At 47.0% G+C, this 16,338-nt stretch overlaps 1 protein-coding gene across 9 annotated transcripts in view; it reads left to right on the top strand.

Annotated features, from left to right (window-relative positions):
- The window catches only part of QRICH1 (glutamine rich 1), a 70,829-nt gene that overhangs the window by 44,162 nt on the left and 10,329 nt on the right, over positions 1 to 16,338 (top strand). For all 9 annotated transcript variants that reach the window (XM_077992704.1, XM_015130947.3, XM_015130949.3 and 6 more), the window contains 3 exons: positions 5,603 to 5,780; positions 6,301 to 6,455; positions 8,650 to 8,764. In XM_077992704.1, coding sequence (XP_077848830.1) covers positions 5,603 to 5,780; positions 6,301 to 6,455; positions 8,650 to 8,764 — 448 coding nt within the window. The remainder of the gene's footprint in view (positions 1 to 5,602; positions 5,781 to 6,300; positions 6,456 to 8,649; positions 8,765 to 16,338) is intronic.

Genomic DNA, 16,338 nt, shown 5'->3' with positions numbered 1-16,338 from the left:
GTAGAGATGGGATTTCACCGTGTTAACCAGGATGGTCTCAATCTCCTGACCTCGTGATCCACCCGCCTCGGCCTCCCAAAGTGCTGGGATTACAGGCGTGAGCCACCGTGCCCGGCCGAGACTCTTTTTCTTTAGACTTGCATGTTATTACACATTCCTGATCTTCCTCCTACCCATCTGAGTCTTCTTTATTCCCAGGAAACTTACTGGTGCCTTTTCCTGTCTCTGAATCGTACATGTTGATGTTCCTTAGGGTTCAGTACTTGGCCCTCTTCTCCCTAAGGGATTTCTTTCCATTGCCATGGTTTCCAGCATCTCCAGATGATTCTTGCTGCTGCTGAAGATGATAATCACTGGTACTATCTGCCAGTACTACTGTTCTTGATATTTAACATATTCTTCTAATTTTCACATTAAATTTACGAAGTTTGTACTAATATCTCTATTTTACAGATGAGGAAACTCAGGCAAAGAGATTAAGTGACAAGGCCAAAGCCATGCTTAAAAAGTGGCAGAAGTGGCCAGGCGTGGTGGCTCACACCTATAATCCCAGCACTTTCGGAGGCCAGAGGCGGGTAGATCACGAGGTCAGGAGTTAAAAGACCAGCCTGGCCAAGATGGTGAAACCCCATCTCTACTAAAAATACAAAAACAAAAAATTAACCAGGCGTGGTGGTTGGCAAGTATAATCCCAGCTACCTGGGAGGCTTAGGCACAGAATTGCCTGAACCCAGGAGGCAGAGGTTGCAGTGAGCCGAGATGGTGCCACTGCACTCCAGCCTGGGCGATAGAGTAAGACTCTGCCTCAAAAAAAAAGTGAGGCCAGGCACGGTGGCTCATGCTTGTAATCCCAGCACTCTGGGAGGCCAAGGCGGGCAGATCACGAGGTCAGGAGACTATCCTGGTTGACACAGTGAAACCCCATCTCTACTAAAAATACAAAAAGTTAGCCGGGTGTAGTGGTGTGCACCTGAAGTCCCAGCTACTCAGGAGGCTGAGGCAGGAGAATGGCATGAACCCGGGAGGCAGAGCTTGCAATGAGTGGAGATCGTGCCACTGCACTCCAGCCTGGGCGACAGAGCGAGACTCTGTCTCAGAAAAAAAAAAAAAAAAGTGGCAGAATTGAGATTCAACCCTGGATGGGCTGGTCCTGAAGCCTGTGTCTTAATCCGTGTGCTGCATTGACACATAAGTCCAAGTCTCTCGGCCATACCTTCCTCTGTTTGGAACCTTTTCCACATATTCAGCTGCCTACTTAGCATTTACTTGGATTTATTGACAATGCCTCAGATCTTCATTGGCACCACTTCTAAAACTGTCAAAAACTTCCCTGTCTCAGAAAGTGATGCTGCTCTCCACCCAGTTGTTTCTGGTTTGGAGTCATCTTTGTGTCTGCCTCCTTGCTCCTCACAGCCAGTTCATTAACAAGCCATTGGCTGGGCGCGGTGGCTCAAGCCTGTAATCCCAGCACTTTGGGAGGCCGAGACGGGCGGATCACGAGGTCAGGAGATCGAGACCATCCTGGCTAACACACGGTGAAACCCCATCTCTACTAAAAAATACAAAAAACTAGCCAGGCGAGGTGGCAGGCACCTGTAGTCCCAGCTACTCTGGAGGCTAAGGCAGGAGAATGGAGTGAACCCAGGAGGCGGAGCTTGCAGTGAGCTGAGATCCGGCCACTGCACTCCAGCGTGGGCGACAGAGTGAGACTCTGTCTCAAAAAAAAAAAAAAAAAAGCCATGTTGCTTCTACCATCACACCTCTCAAAATCTCTTATATCATCTCCACTGCCACCACTATAGTCTAGGCCACCAGTACTTGCTTCCATTCTTGTTCTTCAATTTATTCTTCATAGAACAATGAGAATAATCATAAAATGTAAGATCATGTCACTTCCTAGCTTAAAACTCTCCAAGGGCTCCCATTATGTGTAGGAACAAATTTACACTACATTGAACAATACTCTGTATGAGTAACTTTCAAGCTGGGTTGCATTATTGCCTCCTCCATCCACTAATAGACATTTGGACACGTTTGGAAGAATTTTTGGAAGATGCTTGGGAATGTTAACTGACATTTAGTGGTTGGAAGCACACAGTAAAGGGGGCCTGCTACAGAAGCACTGCCTCCCATGCTCTGGCCACTGCCTACTTGTTCAGCTAGACTCCTGGATTTCCAGCTTGGGTAAATGGTGTTGCCATTGAACGAGGGAGGGAGGTAACTCAGGAGAATAGATCTGGGCAGGGAAGATAATACTTTGTAGATGTTAGTTGGAGTGGCTATGAGATGTTCAGTTGGAGATATATAGTACCCACTGGGCATATTAAACAGGGGGTAGGGGTGGTAAGGGTTCTAGCTTGGAGGTGCATAGCGGTCACTTTGACAAATACGGATATCCAAACTGGAAAAGTGGGTGAGACTCACCAGGGAGAACATGTAGTTGAAATTAGAAAGTGGGTCTATAGAGTAGCCCCATAGTTAACAAACACGTAAGGGTCTGGCAGAGATAAACCTAAAGCATACACAGAAAGAGCTGCCAGATGGCTGAGGGAGGTCCAGGAGAGTGACAGGAAGCCGAGCAGAGTGCAAAGGACAATGTTGTAAGTGACATTTTTTTTATGTGCCAGAAAGGTCCGGTAGGTTAGGGCCAAAGCATCCATCGCATTTGACCCTTTCAGGTGTATGCGAGTGGGGAGTACAGGGAGGGTGGTAGTGCTGGTAGTGGTGGCAGCAGCTACTACAGGCCACCAAGAAGAGATTGCTCATTTCTGGGGTAGACAGAATAGTGATTGGAGCCCTGAATACAGCATCCAGATCAAAGGTCTATGGAAATCAGAGAATGAGTCCTCAGGTTAAAAGTAGAAGAAAGGGCAAGAATGTCTGGGCCCAGCTATAGATTTGGCTTTGAGCAAGACAGTAATTCATGACAAACTTTTTAATAAAACAGAGTAGGGGAAAGATGGGTTGCTTCCTGAGCTAAGAAAGTACTTATTGACTAGGTAAAGGGAGGCTTGGGCCTGTGGGTGGCGGGGAGGAGGGGACATCTGTGTGGCTCACTGAGAGGCTTCTGGTGCTATTGGGTCCTCTGGCCCTGAGCTCAGCTGCCCTCCTGGTCTGTGCTAGATGTCTTAGAGGGGCATGATGGTTGGCAGTTCATGGAACTGTTTCAAAGAAATGGTTTGAGTAATTTTTTTGTGTGTGTGGTGATCATTGGATTAGCCAGTGCAGTTAAGGAGAAAAATTGATGCCAATAATTTTCTTCACAACACTGCGGATTGAAGCAGCTCTTTGCCCTAGACTGTAATTTAATACATGTCAGTATTCTGGGCCTGATGCAAAGCTGTGCACACGTTTTTTGAATTAGTGAGTGAGCGAAACTAGGGCTTTGGGTGATTTGAATTGATTTCTTACTGTTTTATTGCACCTTTGAGAATCCAAGCACATTCTTTTTTTTTTTTTTTTGAGACAAGAGTCTGGCTCTGTGACCCAGGCTGGAGTGCAGTGGCACCATCTTGGCTCACTGCAACCTCTGCCTCTCAGGTTCAAGCAATTCTCCTGCCTCAGCCTTCCAAGTAGGTGGGATTACAGGCGCATGCTACCTCACCTGGTGGCTAATTTTTTATATTTTTGGTAGAGACAGGGTTTCACCATGTTGGCCAGGCTGGTCTCCAACTCCTGACCTGAAGTGATCTGCCTGCCTCGGCCTCCCAGAGTGCTGGGATTACAGGTGTGAGCCACCTCACCCAGCTCAAGTACATTCTTTGAACATGTGGTGACTCAGTTCTTGCCCTTCAAAATCAGAGTCCAAACTAAAAAAATGGAAAATCTTGGAATTTTATTTTTTTAGGGTGTAAGGATCTCTTTAGAATCTCCCCAGGCATGGTGGCTCATGCCTGTAAGCCTAACATTTTGGGAGGCCAAGGCAGACGGATCACCTGAGGTCAGGAGTTTGAGACCAGCTTGGTCAACATGGTGAAACCCCGTCTCTACTAAAAATACAAAAATTAGCCGGGCATGATGGCAGACACCTATAATCCCAGCTACTCGGGAGGCTGAGGCAGGAGAATGCCTTGAACCTGGGAGGCCGAGGTTATGGTGAGCCAAGATCATGCCACTGCTCTCTAGTCTGGGTGACAGAGCAAGACTTTGCTCAAAAAAAGAATTTCAAAAAGTAGGAAATTGCAAAGTTGGGAGTCAAGACCAGCCTGACCAACTTGGAGAAACCCCATCTCTACTAAAAATACAAAATTAGCCGGGAGTGGTGGCACATGCCTGTAATTCTAGCTAGTTGGGAGGCTGAGGCAGGAGAATCGCTTGAACCTGGGGGACAGAGGTCGAGGTGAGCCGAGATCCCGCCATTGCACTCCAGCATCCAAAGAACAAGAGCGAAACTCTGTCCCTGCCAAAAAAAAAAAAAAAAAAAAAGAAATGCTGAGTCTCAGATCCCACCCTTTTCAATCACAATATACATTTTGATATAATCCCCAAGTGATTTGTTTGCACATTAAAGATTGTGGGGGCCGGGTGCAGTGGCTCACGCCTGTAATCCTAGCACTTTGGGAGGCTGAGGCAGGTGGATCACCTGAGGTCAGGAGTTCGAGACCAGCCTGGCCAACATGGAGAAACTCCGTCTCTACTAAAAATAAAAAAATTAGCCAGGTGTGGTGGCACACACCTATAATCCTGGCTACTCAGGAGGCTGAAGAAGGAGAATTGCTTGAATCCGGGTGGTGGAAGTTACAGTGAGCTGAGATTGTGCCACTGCACTCAAGCCTGTACTACAGGAGCGAGACTCCATCTCAAAAAAAAAAAAAGAAAAAGATTGTGGAAGCAGTGCTTTGAGCCAGTAGTTCTCAGTGGTGACCAAACATTAGAATTACTTTTTTACTCAAGGAGTTCTTTTGTTTTGTTTTGTTTTGTTTTTTATTTTTCCGAGACAGAGTCTCGCTCTGTCACCAGGCTGGAGTGCAGTGGCGCAATCTTACTTGAGGAGTTTTTATACGATTGATACTTTGCTCCCCCTCAGAGAGATTCTGGGGTAAGTCTGGCTATTAGTGTTTTTAAATAAAAGATTTGACCGGGCACGGTGGTTCACGCCTGTAATCCCAGCACTTTGGGAGGCCGAGGCGGGCAGATCACCTGAGGTTGGGAGTTCAAGACCAGCCTGACCAACATGATGAAACCCTGTCTCGACTAAAATTATAAAATTAGCTGGCCGTGGTGGTGCATGCCTGTAATCCCAGGTACTCGGGAGGCTGAGGCAGGAGAATCACTTGAACCCGGGAGGCGGACATTGCAGTGAGCCGAGATTGTGCCATTGCACTCCAGCCTGAGTGACTAGAGCGAAACTCCGTCTAAAAAAAAAAAAACATTTAAAAGTGCAGACAAAGCTGAGAATCACGGCACTAGCCCAGTTGCAGTGCTGCTTTTGCTGTCCCTGGGGCAGGAGGTAGAACTGCAAAGCTTCTTAAAAGTAGGACAGCAAGGAGTAGAGAAATATTTTCTTAAATAAATGAACTACACATAACAATTTTCTGGCAATTTTGCTGAAGGATCTAATATAAAACACTATTGACACATTTTCATGGTTTCTTTCCTATAGGCTCAAACTGTCCAGGTTGCTGAAGTTGAACCACAGTCACAGCCACAGCCTTCCCCAGAACTTCTGCTTCCAAATTCTTTGAAGCCAGAAGAAGGGCTTGAAGTATGGAAAAACTGGGCCCAGACCAAGAATGCTGAATTAGAGAAGGATGCTCAGAACAGATTGGCACCCATTGGGAGTGAGTGTCTGGGAAGAAGAGTGGGCTCTGTCTAAAATGCAGTGGTACTGAAGTAACAGGAGGACAAAATGGCAGAAAAGTGGTATCCCCTGTCTGGGGGAAAAGAGAGCAACATCTGTAATAGTATGTTGAATTCAGTCCTAGCAACAAGCAGTACTGACCCTGTGTACATAATAAGCAGGATGTGTGGGGTTTGCGCAAAACCAGGCATTTTTAGACATACGGGTTTCAGGAGTTGACCCTACCAGACCTGAACACAGTGGCTTCTGGGAGGAAATGGGAACCAGGTAGTAGGCACTCACTCAAGCCCTTCTTTCTTGGCATTAGGCTCATATACTCACATGATAGGCCAGTTCTGACATTACAGGCGTGAAACATTACAGTAGATACAAGTGACCATTTCTGTCCCAGCACCCTCATGGGCAGTATGTGTTCTGAGCCTTCCAGATATGGACCCCCAGGACCTCTATTCGTCCTGGGTTGCCAGGACCTCCATTCATCTTTGGGGCTTTCGTTGCAGGGCGCCAACTGCTGCGATTCCAGGAAGATCTCATATCCTCTGCTGTGGCAGAGTTGAATTATGGGCTCTGTCTAATGACACGGGAAGCTCGAAATGGAGAAGGTGAACCCTATGACCCAGATGTGCTCTACTATATTTTCCTGTGTATTCAAAAGGTAGGAAACAGATCTTCATGAGAACATGTTTGAGCTGTGTTCCTGTTGGATGTTTGCTAGTTTAGTTAATGACAAACAAGAAGTTAAAATAAGGAAGTTCTCTTTCAGGTATATAATGAGTTTTAAAATGCACATTTTTTTAAGTTTTAAAAACGTACATGTTCACTTTAGAAAATAAGAGCCGGGGCCGGGCGTGGTGGCTCACACCTGTAATCCCAGCACTTTGGGAGGCCGAGGCGGGCGGATCACAAGGTCAGGAGATTGAGACCACGGTGAAACCCCGTCTCTACTAAAAAATTACAAAAAATTAGCCGGGCGCGGTTGTGGGCGCCTGTAGTCCCAGCTACTCGGGAGGCTGAGGCAGGAGAATGGCGTGAACCCGGGAGGCGGAGCTTGCAGTGAGCCGAGATCGCGCCACTGCACTCCAGCCTGGGCGACAGAGCGAGACTCTGTCTCAAAAATTAAAAAAAAAAAAAAAAAAAGAGGTCGGGCGTGGTGGCTCAAGCCTGTAATCCCAGCACCTTGGGAGGCCGAGATGGGCGGATCACGAGGTCAGGAGATCGAGACCATCCTGGCTAACACGGTGAAACCCCGTCTCTACTAAAAAATACAAAAATCTAGCCGGGCGAGGTGGCGAGCGCCTGTAGTCCCAGCTACTCGGGAGGCTGAGGCAGGAGAATGGCGTAAACCCGGGAGGCGGAGCTTGCAGTGAGCTGAGATCCGGCCACTGCACTCCAGCCTGGGCAACAGAGCGAGACTCTGTCTCAAAAAAAAAAGAAAAGAAAAAAAATAACAGCCAAGCGAGATGTCTCACACCTGTAATCCCAGAACTTTGGGAGGCTCAGGCAGGAGGATCGCTTGAGCCGCAGGAGTTTGAGACCAGCCTAGGCAACATAGTGAAACCCCATCTCTACAAAAAATTAGCTGGGTATGGTAGTGCGTGCCTGTAGTCCCAGCTGCTTGGGAGGCTGAGGTGGGAGGATTGCTTAAGCCCCAGAGGTTGGGGCTGTAGTGAGTCATGATTATGCCACTACACTCCAGCCTGGGTGACAGAGTGAGACCCTGTCTCAAAAATGAAAAGAAAAATAATTAGCCGGGTGTGGTGGTGCACACCTGTAGTCCCAGCTGTTTGGGAGGCTGAGGCAGGAGGATTGCTTGAGCTCAGCAGTTCGAGGCTACAGTCAGCTATGATTGTGCCATTGCACTTCATTCAGTCTGGGCTGCAAAGCAAGACCTTGCCTCTTAAAAAATAAATGCATAAAATAAATAATAAAATAGGAAAACAAACATTATTCATCATCCTACTACCTAGAGAAACTTCTGTTACATTATTGGTAATTACCTTGACCTTTTTTTGTGTGTAATTCACAAAGCATTTATGTAACACTTTTCTTTTTGTTAAGGTAAACCTGATTTTCATGAAAGTAATTTATTCAAAACAAAGTCTTGTGCCAGCATAGAACTTTCCTTCTCATTGTTCCCTGCATTAACACTAAATACTTATTTGAAGGAGTCTAGCTAGAATAATATACCAATGTAGTTAGGTTTTCAGGACATCTGTTGTGAAGCATAATGGAAATTTGCAGACTGGCAGTTCAAGGGAGCAGAGGTGGATATTTTAGTGCTTGAAGGCTTTTGAGGAGAAATCACAGTATAGTAGAGTAGGGCTTACTGGTTGGGACTCATTCTGTTGGCCTAGTCTTGAGACATGTCTGCCTCCTAGTTTTTTCCTCTCTCGGTGGTCCTAACCTAAGTACTGTGTGAATTGCTTTACATGCTTTCATTCTGTGCTCTCCCCAGTCCTGGAAGGCAGATACCATCATCTCCATTTACAGGCAAGGAAACTGAACCCCAGAAATTAAAAGACTTGCACATGTTATTTAACTTACACAATATCTAATGGAAGACTGACCCTAGAGCCTATTCATGATTTTTGCTAACACAAAACAATGCCTTTCTTGGGTGAAATACCATTCACAACATCTGCCTTATTTACCCAACTCTCAAGAATGTCATGAGAATCAGTCACATGAGCTTAAGCATACTATGGAAGTGTCACATGCTGGTGCCTTAGTTTGTCGAGGTGTGAATGGGTAGGGAAGGATAGTAGTACTGGTAGAAAAATATATTTATTTCCCCTGAAAGCCTTGTTCAGGAGACTACCAATAACTTCTATTAATTGTTTTTCTTTTAGTATCTTTTTGAAAATGGAAGGGTAGATGACATTTTCTCCGATCTTTATTATGTTCGGTTCACGGAGTGGCTACATGAAGTTCTGAAGGATGTTCAGCCCCGGGTCACTCCACTTGGTAAGAGTCTCCCTTGTCCTTGGATATCTTTCCCACCTGGATTTAAGAAAGATCAACAGCTTCTGTGGTTGGCTGTGAAAAGCATGTGAGTGAGGGGGATATAAATCCCAGACTGCAGCAGCATTGGCCACTGTGCTACTTGCCCTGATAGGGAAGAGGCACTGCTCACCAGAGAACCTTGCTGGTCCCAGTGTGGGAAGGACACAGGAACAAGCAGAACTAGTGGGATAGTTACTATCTTTTTTTTTCCTATTAAAATGTATTGATTAAAGTTAGAATAACAATTAAGAATTGTGGACAGTTTTATCTGTAGAGCATAATTTTTGCTTTACTCACAGGCAGTCTTCTGGACAGCATATTCTGTTGGAACAAAAGCATAGGTTATTCAGTGTTTTTCTTTGTTTGTTCTTAAAAAAAACATGGTCTTGGTATGTTGCTGAGATGGACCTCAAACTCCTGAGCTCAAGCGATCCTCCTGCCTCAGCCTCCTGAGTAGCTGGAGCTATAGGCATGCGCTACCATGCTCAGGTATTTTTGTTTTGTTTTGTTTTGTTTTGTTTTGTCTGATACAGAGTCTCGCTCTGTAGCCCAGGATGGAGTGCAGTGGCATGATCTTGGCGCACTGCAGCCTCTGCCTCCTGGGTCCCAGTTCAGGCAGTTCTCCTACCTCAACCTCCCGAGTAGCTGGGATTACAGGCACGTGCCATCATGCCCAGCTAATTTTTGTATTTTTAGTAGAGGCAGGGTTTTGCCATGTTGGCCAGGCTGGTCTCAAACTCCTGACTTTGTGATCTGCCCACCTCGGCCTCCCAAAGTGCTGGGATTACAGGCGTGAGCCACTGTGCCTGGTCTATTTTTGTTTTTAATAGACTTTTTTGTTTTGAGACGGAGTTTTGCTCTTGTTGCCCAGGCTGGAGTGCAATGGTGCGATCTTGGCTCACTGCAGCATCTGCCTCCCGGGTTCAAGTGATTCTCCTATCCCAGCCTCCCAAGTAGCTGGGATTACAGGGGCATACCACCACGCCTGGCTAATTTTTGTATTTTTAGTAGAGACGGGGTTTCATCATATTGGTCAGGGTGGTCTCGAACTCTTGACCTCAGGTGATCCGCCCACGTCGGCCTCTCCCAAGTGCTGGAATTACAGGCATGAGCCACCATGGCCAACTAATAGACTTTTTTTTTTTGAGATGGAGTCTTGCTCTGTCGTCTAGGCTGGAGTGCAGTGGCGCAATCTTGGCTCACAGCAAGCTCCACCACCTGAGTTCACGCCATTCTCCTGCCTCAGCCTCCCGAGTAGCTGGGACTACAGGCGCCTGCCACCACGCCAGGCTAATTTTTTAAATTTATTTTTAGTAGAGATGGAGTTTCACCGTGTTAGCCAGGATGGTCTCAATCTCCTGACCTTGTGATCCACCCGCCTTGGCCTCCCAAAGTGCTGGGATTACAGGCGCGAGCCACCGTGCCCGGCCTAGACTTTGTTTTTTAGAGTACTTTTAGGTTTCCAGAAAAATTTACAATAAGTATAGAGAATTTCCATATAACTCCTTACGTGTATACCCTCACACGCAGTTTCTCCTATCAGTAACATGTTGCATTAGTGTGGTACATTTGTTACAATTGATAAACCAATATTGATACATTATTGTTAACTATAGTTCATAGTGCTATGAACTATATTATTGTGTTGTACATTCTGGTTTACATTCTGTATCTGCTGTACATTCCGAGTTTTGATAAATGTATGATGACATGTATCACCATCATGATGTCTTATAGAATGTTTCACTGCCCTAAAAAATACCTCTTCTGGGCCGGGCGCGGTGGCTCAAGCCTGTAATCCCAGCACTTTGGGAGGCCGAGACGGGCGGATCACGAGGTCAGGAGATCGAGACCATCCTGGCTAACATGGTGAAACCCCGTCTCTATTAAAAAATACAAATAACTAGCCGGGCGAGGTGGCGGCGCCTGTAGTCCCAGCTACTCGGGAGGCTGAGGCAGGAGAATGGCGGGAACCCGGGAGGCGGAGCTTGCAGTGAGCCGAGATCCGGCCACTGCACTCCAGCACGGGCGGCAGAGCGAGACTCCGTCTCAAAAAAAAAAAAAAAAAAAAAAAAATACCTCTTCTGGGCTGGACATGGTGGCTCACGCCTGTAATCCCAGCACTTTGGGAGGCAGAGATGGACTGATCACTGAACATTGGGAGTTCAAAACCAGCCTGGCCAACATGGTGAAACACTATCTCTATTAAAAATACAAAAATTAGCTGGGTGTGTTGGCAGGCGCCTGTAATCCCAGCTACACAGGAGGCTGAGATAGGAGAATTGCTTGAACCAGGGATTCGGAGGTTATGGTGAGCCAAGATTGTGCCACTGCACTCCAGCCTGGTGATAGAGGAAGACTCCGTCTCAAAAATAAAAAACAAAAACCTTTTCACCTGTTTATCCCTCCCTCCCCCAGATACACTGGGAACCACTGATGTTTTTACTATTTTCACAGTTTTCCTTTTCTAGAATATCGTACATTTGGAATAATTCGGCATGTGGCCTTTTCAGATTTACTCCTTTCACTTTCCAATCTGCCTTTAAGATTCCTGTGTGTCTTTGGCTGGGCGCGGTGGCTCATGCCTGTAGTCCCAGCACTTTGGGAGGCCAAGGCAGGTGGAGCATGAGGTCGGGAGATGGAGACCACCCTGGCTAACATGGTGAAACCCTGTCTCTACTAAAAAATACAACAACTTAGCCAGGCGTGGTGGTGGGTGCCTGTAGTCCCAGCTGCTTGGGAGGCTGAGGCAGGAGAATGGCGTGAACCCGGGAGGCGGAGTTTGCAGTGAGCTGAGATCACACCGCTGCACTCCAGCCTGGGTGATAGAACGAGACTCCAAGACTCTGTCTCAAAAAAAAAAAGATTCCTGTGTGTCTTTTTGTGGCTTGATAGATTGTTTCTTTTTCTCACTGAATAATATTCCATTGTATGGATGTACCACAGTTTGTTTACTCATTCACCTATTGAAGGACATCTTATCTTGGTTGCTTCCAAGTTTTAGCAATTATGAATAAAGCTGCTTAAACATTTGTGTACAGGTTTTTGGCAAAGGAATAGACAGATCAATGTTACAGAATAGAAAACCTGGAAATAGAGACACACAAATATAGTAAGTTTGTCATTGACAAAGGAGAAGGGAAATTCAATGGAGAAAGCAGAGAGAATAATCTTTTCAACAAATGGTGCTGGTGCAGGCTGTGCGCAGTGGCTCATGCCTGTAATCCCAGCACTTTGGGAGGTCGAGGAGGGTGAATCACTTGAGATCAAGAGTTCTCAAGTGATGACTGGTGATGACACCAGCCTGGCCAATATGGTGAAACCCTGTGTTTACTAAAACTACAAAAAATTAGCTGGGTGGCTGGGTGCAGTGGCTCAAGCCTGTAATCCCAGCACTTTGGGAGGCCGAGATGGGCGGATCACGAGGTCAGGAGATTGAGACCATCCTGGCTAACATGGTGAAACCCCATCTCTGGCCAGGCGCGGTGGCTCAAGCCTGTAATCCCAGCACTTTGGGAGGCCGAGACGGGCGGATCACGAGGTCAGGAGATCGAGACCATCCTGGCTAACACGGTGAAATCCCGTCTCTACTAAAAAATACAAAAAACTAGCCGGGCGAGGTGGCGGGCGCCTGTAGTCCCAGCTACTCGGGAGGCTGAGGCAGGAGAATGGCGTAAACCCGGGAGGCAGAGCTTGCAGTGAGCCAAGATCCAGCCAGTGCACTCCAGCCTGGGCGACAGAGCGAGACTCCGTCTCAAAAAAAAAAAAAAAAAAAAAAACCCGTCTCTACTAAAAACTACAAAAAGCTAGCTGGATGTGGTGGCGGGTGCCTGTAGTCCCACCTACTTGGGAGGCTGAGGCAGTAGAATGGTGTGAACCCGGGAGGCGGAGCTTGCAGTGAGCCGAGATCGCACCACTGCACTCTAGCCTGGGCGACAAAGTGAGACTCCGTCTCAAAAGAGAGGAAAAGGCCGGGAGCGGTGGCTCAAGCCTGTAATCCCAGCACTTTGGGAGGCCAAGACGGGCGGATCACGAGGTCGGGAGATCGAGACCATCCTGGTTAACACGGTGAAACCCCGTCTCTACTAAAAAATACAAAAAACTAGCCGGGCGAGGTGGCGGGCGCCTGTAGTCCCAGCTACTCGGGAGGCTGAGGCAGGAGAATGGCGTGAACCCGGGAGGCGGAGCTTGCAGTGAGCTGAGGTCCGGCCACTGCACTCCAGCCTGGGTGACAGAGTGAGACTCCGTCTCAAAAAAAAAAAAGAGAAAAAAAAAAAAATTAGCTGGGTGTGGTGGTGCATGCTTGTCGTCCTAGCTACCGTAGATGCTGAGGCAGGAGGATCGCTTGAACCCAGGAATTCAAAGGTGCAGTAAGCTATGATCATGCCACTGCACTCTGGCCTGGGTGACAGAGCAAGACCGCAACTTTGAAAAAATAACAGTCTTGCCGGACACGGTGGCTCATGCCTGTAATCCCACCACTTTGGGAGGCCGAGGTGGGCGGATCACAAGGTCAAGAGATCGAGACCAGCCTGGCCAACATGGTGAAACCCCCCCCCCCAACTAAAATACAAAAAATTAGGTGTGGTGGTGTGCAGCTGTAGCCCCAGCTACTCAGGAGGCTGAGGCAGGGGAATCGCTTGAACCAGGAAGGCAGAGGTTGCAGTGAGCCAGGAGCGCGCCACTGCACTCCATCCTGGCGACAGAGCAAGGGTCTGCCCCTCCTTGGGTGCAGTGGCTCACGCCTGTAATCCCAGCATTTTGGGAGACCGAGTCAGGTGGATGACTTGAGACCAGGAATCCGACATCGGCCTGGCCAACACATAAAACATCTTCTCTACTAAAAATACGAAAAATTGGCCGGGCGTGGTGGTTCACACCTGTAATCCCAGAACTTTGGGAGGCTGAGGCGGGTGGATCATGAGATCAGGAGATTGAGACTATCCTGGCTAACACTGTGAAACCCTGTCTCTACTAAATACAAAAAATTAGCTAGACGTGGTGGCATGTGCCTATAGTCCCAGCTACTCGGGAGGCTGAGGCAGGAGAATCGCTTGAACCAGGCAGGCAGAGGTTGCAATGAGGTGAGACCATGCCACTCCACTCCAGCCTAGGTGACAGAGTGAGACTCCGTCTCAGAAAAAAAAAAAAAAGACTAGCAGCTGGGTGTAGTGGCTCACACCCGTAATCCTAGCACTTTGGAAGACCAAGGTGGGAGGATCACTTGAGTCCAGGAGTTTGGGACCAGCCTGGTCAACAAAGTGAGACCCCCATCTCATTCATAATAAACATCTAGTCTGGGCCTGGCTCACACCTGTAATACCAGCACTTTGGGAGGCCGTGGTAAGAGGATTGCTTGAGCCCAGGAATTCAAGACCAGCCTGGGCAACATGGTGACATCCTATCTCTACCAAAAAATAAAAAAACTACACACACACACATATTAAGTATCTGACCAGATACCTCACCAAAAAAAATGTATTGATGGCACATGAGTATATGAAAATATGGGCTGGGTGTGGTGGCTCACACCTGTAATCCTAGCACTTTGGGAGGCCAAATGCAGGTGCATCACTTGAGGTCAGGAGTTCAAGACCAGCCTGACCAATATGGGGAAACCCCATCTCTACTTAAAAAAATACAAAAATTAGCCGGGTGTGGTGGCACACGCCCGTAATCCCAGCTACTTGGGAGCCTGAGGCAAGATAATCACTTGAACCCAGGAGGCGGAGGTTGCAGTGAGCCGATATCCTGTGCCACTGCACTCCAGCCTGGGCAACAGAATGAGACTCTGTCTCAAAAAGAAAAAAAAGATGCTCTCATCAGGTGTCATCAGAGAGTTGCAAATTGAAGTAATGAAATACTACTGTACATTTATTAGAATGGCTAAAAGTCAAAACACCAACAGCACCAAATGTTGACATGGATAGGGAGTAACATGTCATTTATTGCTTGTGGAAATGCAAAGTGACACAACCACTTTGGAAGACAATTTGGCAGTTTCTTACAAAAGGAAACATTGTTGGCCTTATGATGCAGCAGTTGCATTCCTTGGCATGCAAAGAAGTTTAAAACTTGTCTTCATGCAAATATCCGAGTTTTAATCCCTGTTCTGCCATTTATTAAAATGTGTGCTGCTTAACCCTTAAAAAAGAAACTTACTGGTTAGACAAATTTTTTGAGTGCCTACTATGTGCCAGGCAGTATTCCAGGTGCCGGAGAATATAATTAATACAGCAGTGAAGAAAATGGAGCTTGCACTACAGTAAGGTGAGACAGTGTATAAATAAGTAAGTTAACTCCAGTACTTTGTCTTTTTTTTTTTTCCCCCCTTGTTTTTTGTGGAGAGCAAGGTCTCACTATATTGCCCAGGCAGGTCTCCAACTCCTGGGTTCCAGCTATCCTCCCACCTCTGCCTCCCTAAGAGCTGGGATTATGGGCATGAGCTACTGCGCCTAGCAACTTAAGTACTTTGGAGAACAGAACACAAAGGAATGGAAAGGGTTAAGACTATTACAAGGGAGGGCTATTGTTGGAACAGAGACATGAGTGACTACATCACTCTACATAATTTGGAAGTTTTCAAGCTAAATATGGATATGCAGAGTTCACTTTTTAGTCTGTTACTATGGATAAATAAACAGAATAGATTAATGAATTCCCCCATGTACCCATTTTCCATGGCAAATCTTTTTTTGTTGCTGTTTTTTTGTTTTTGAGACGGAGTCTCACTCTGTCGCCCAGGCTGGAGTGCAGTGGCACGATCTCGGCTCACTACCTCTGCCTCAGGTTCAAGTGATTCTCATGCCTCAGCCTCCCAAGTAGCTGGAATTACAGGCGTGTGCCACCAAGCCCATCTACTTTTTATATTTTTAGTAGAGACGGGGGTTTCACCATGTTGACCAGGCTGGTCTCAAACTCCTGACCTAAAGTGATCCACCTGCATCAGCCTCCCAAAGTGCTGGGATTACAGGCATGAGCCACTGAGCCTGGCGTGTTGCTGTTTAATTAATTCTGGTTTGTTTTTAAGTTTATTTTTTCCATTTTAACCTTTATGTATACCACCACCTGTTTCCCCTCTCCTGTACTGGAAGTAAATTCCAGATACTTTATCCATACTTTTTTTTGCCTCAAGCCTCCGAATAGCTGGGATTACAGGCACCTGGCCAGGCTGGTCTCAAACTTCTGGCCTCAAGTGATTGGCCCACCTCGGCCTCCCAAAGTGCTGGGATTTCAGGCATGAGCCACGGGACCCAACCGATCATACTTACTTACTTATTTATTTACTTGTTTGTTTATTTGAGACAGATTCTCAGTCGCCTAGGCTGGAGTGCAATGACAGGACCTCGGCTCACTACAACCTCTGTCTCCTGGGTTCAAGTGGTTCGCCTGCCTCAGCCTCCCAAGTACCTGGGATTACAGGCATGTGCCACAACACCTGGCTAATTTTTGTATTTTTAGTAGAGATGGAGTTTAATTTCACCATGTTGGCCAGGCTGGTCTTGAACTCCTGACCTCAGGTGATCTGCCTGCCT

Source organism: Macaca mulatta, chromosome 2 (genome assembly GCF_049350105.2).
Source record: "Macaca mulatta isolate MMU2019108-1 chromosome 2, T2T-MMU8v2.0, whole genome shotgun sequence".
NCBI classification, from domain to species: domain Eukaryota; kingdom Metazoa; phylum Chordata; class Mammalia; order Primates; family Cercopithecidae; genus Macaca; species Macaca mulatta.
This window is presented reverse-complemented; position numbering and strand designations above follow the sequence as displayed.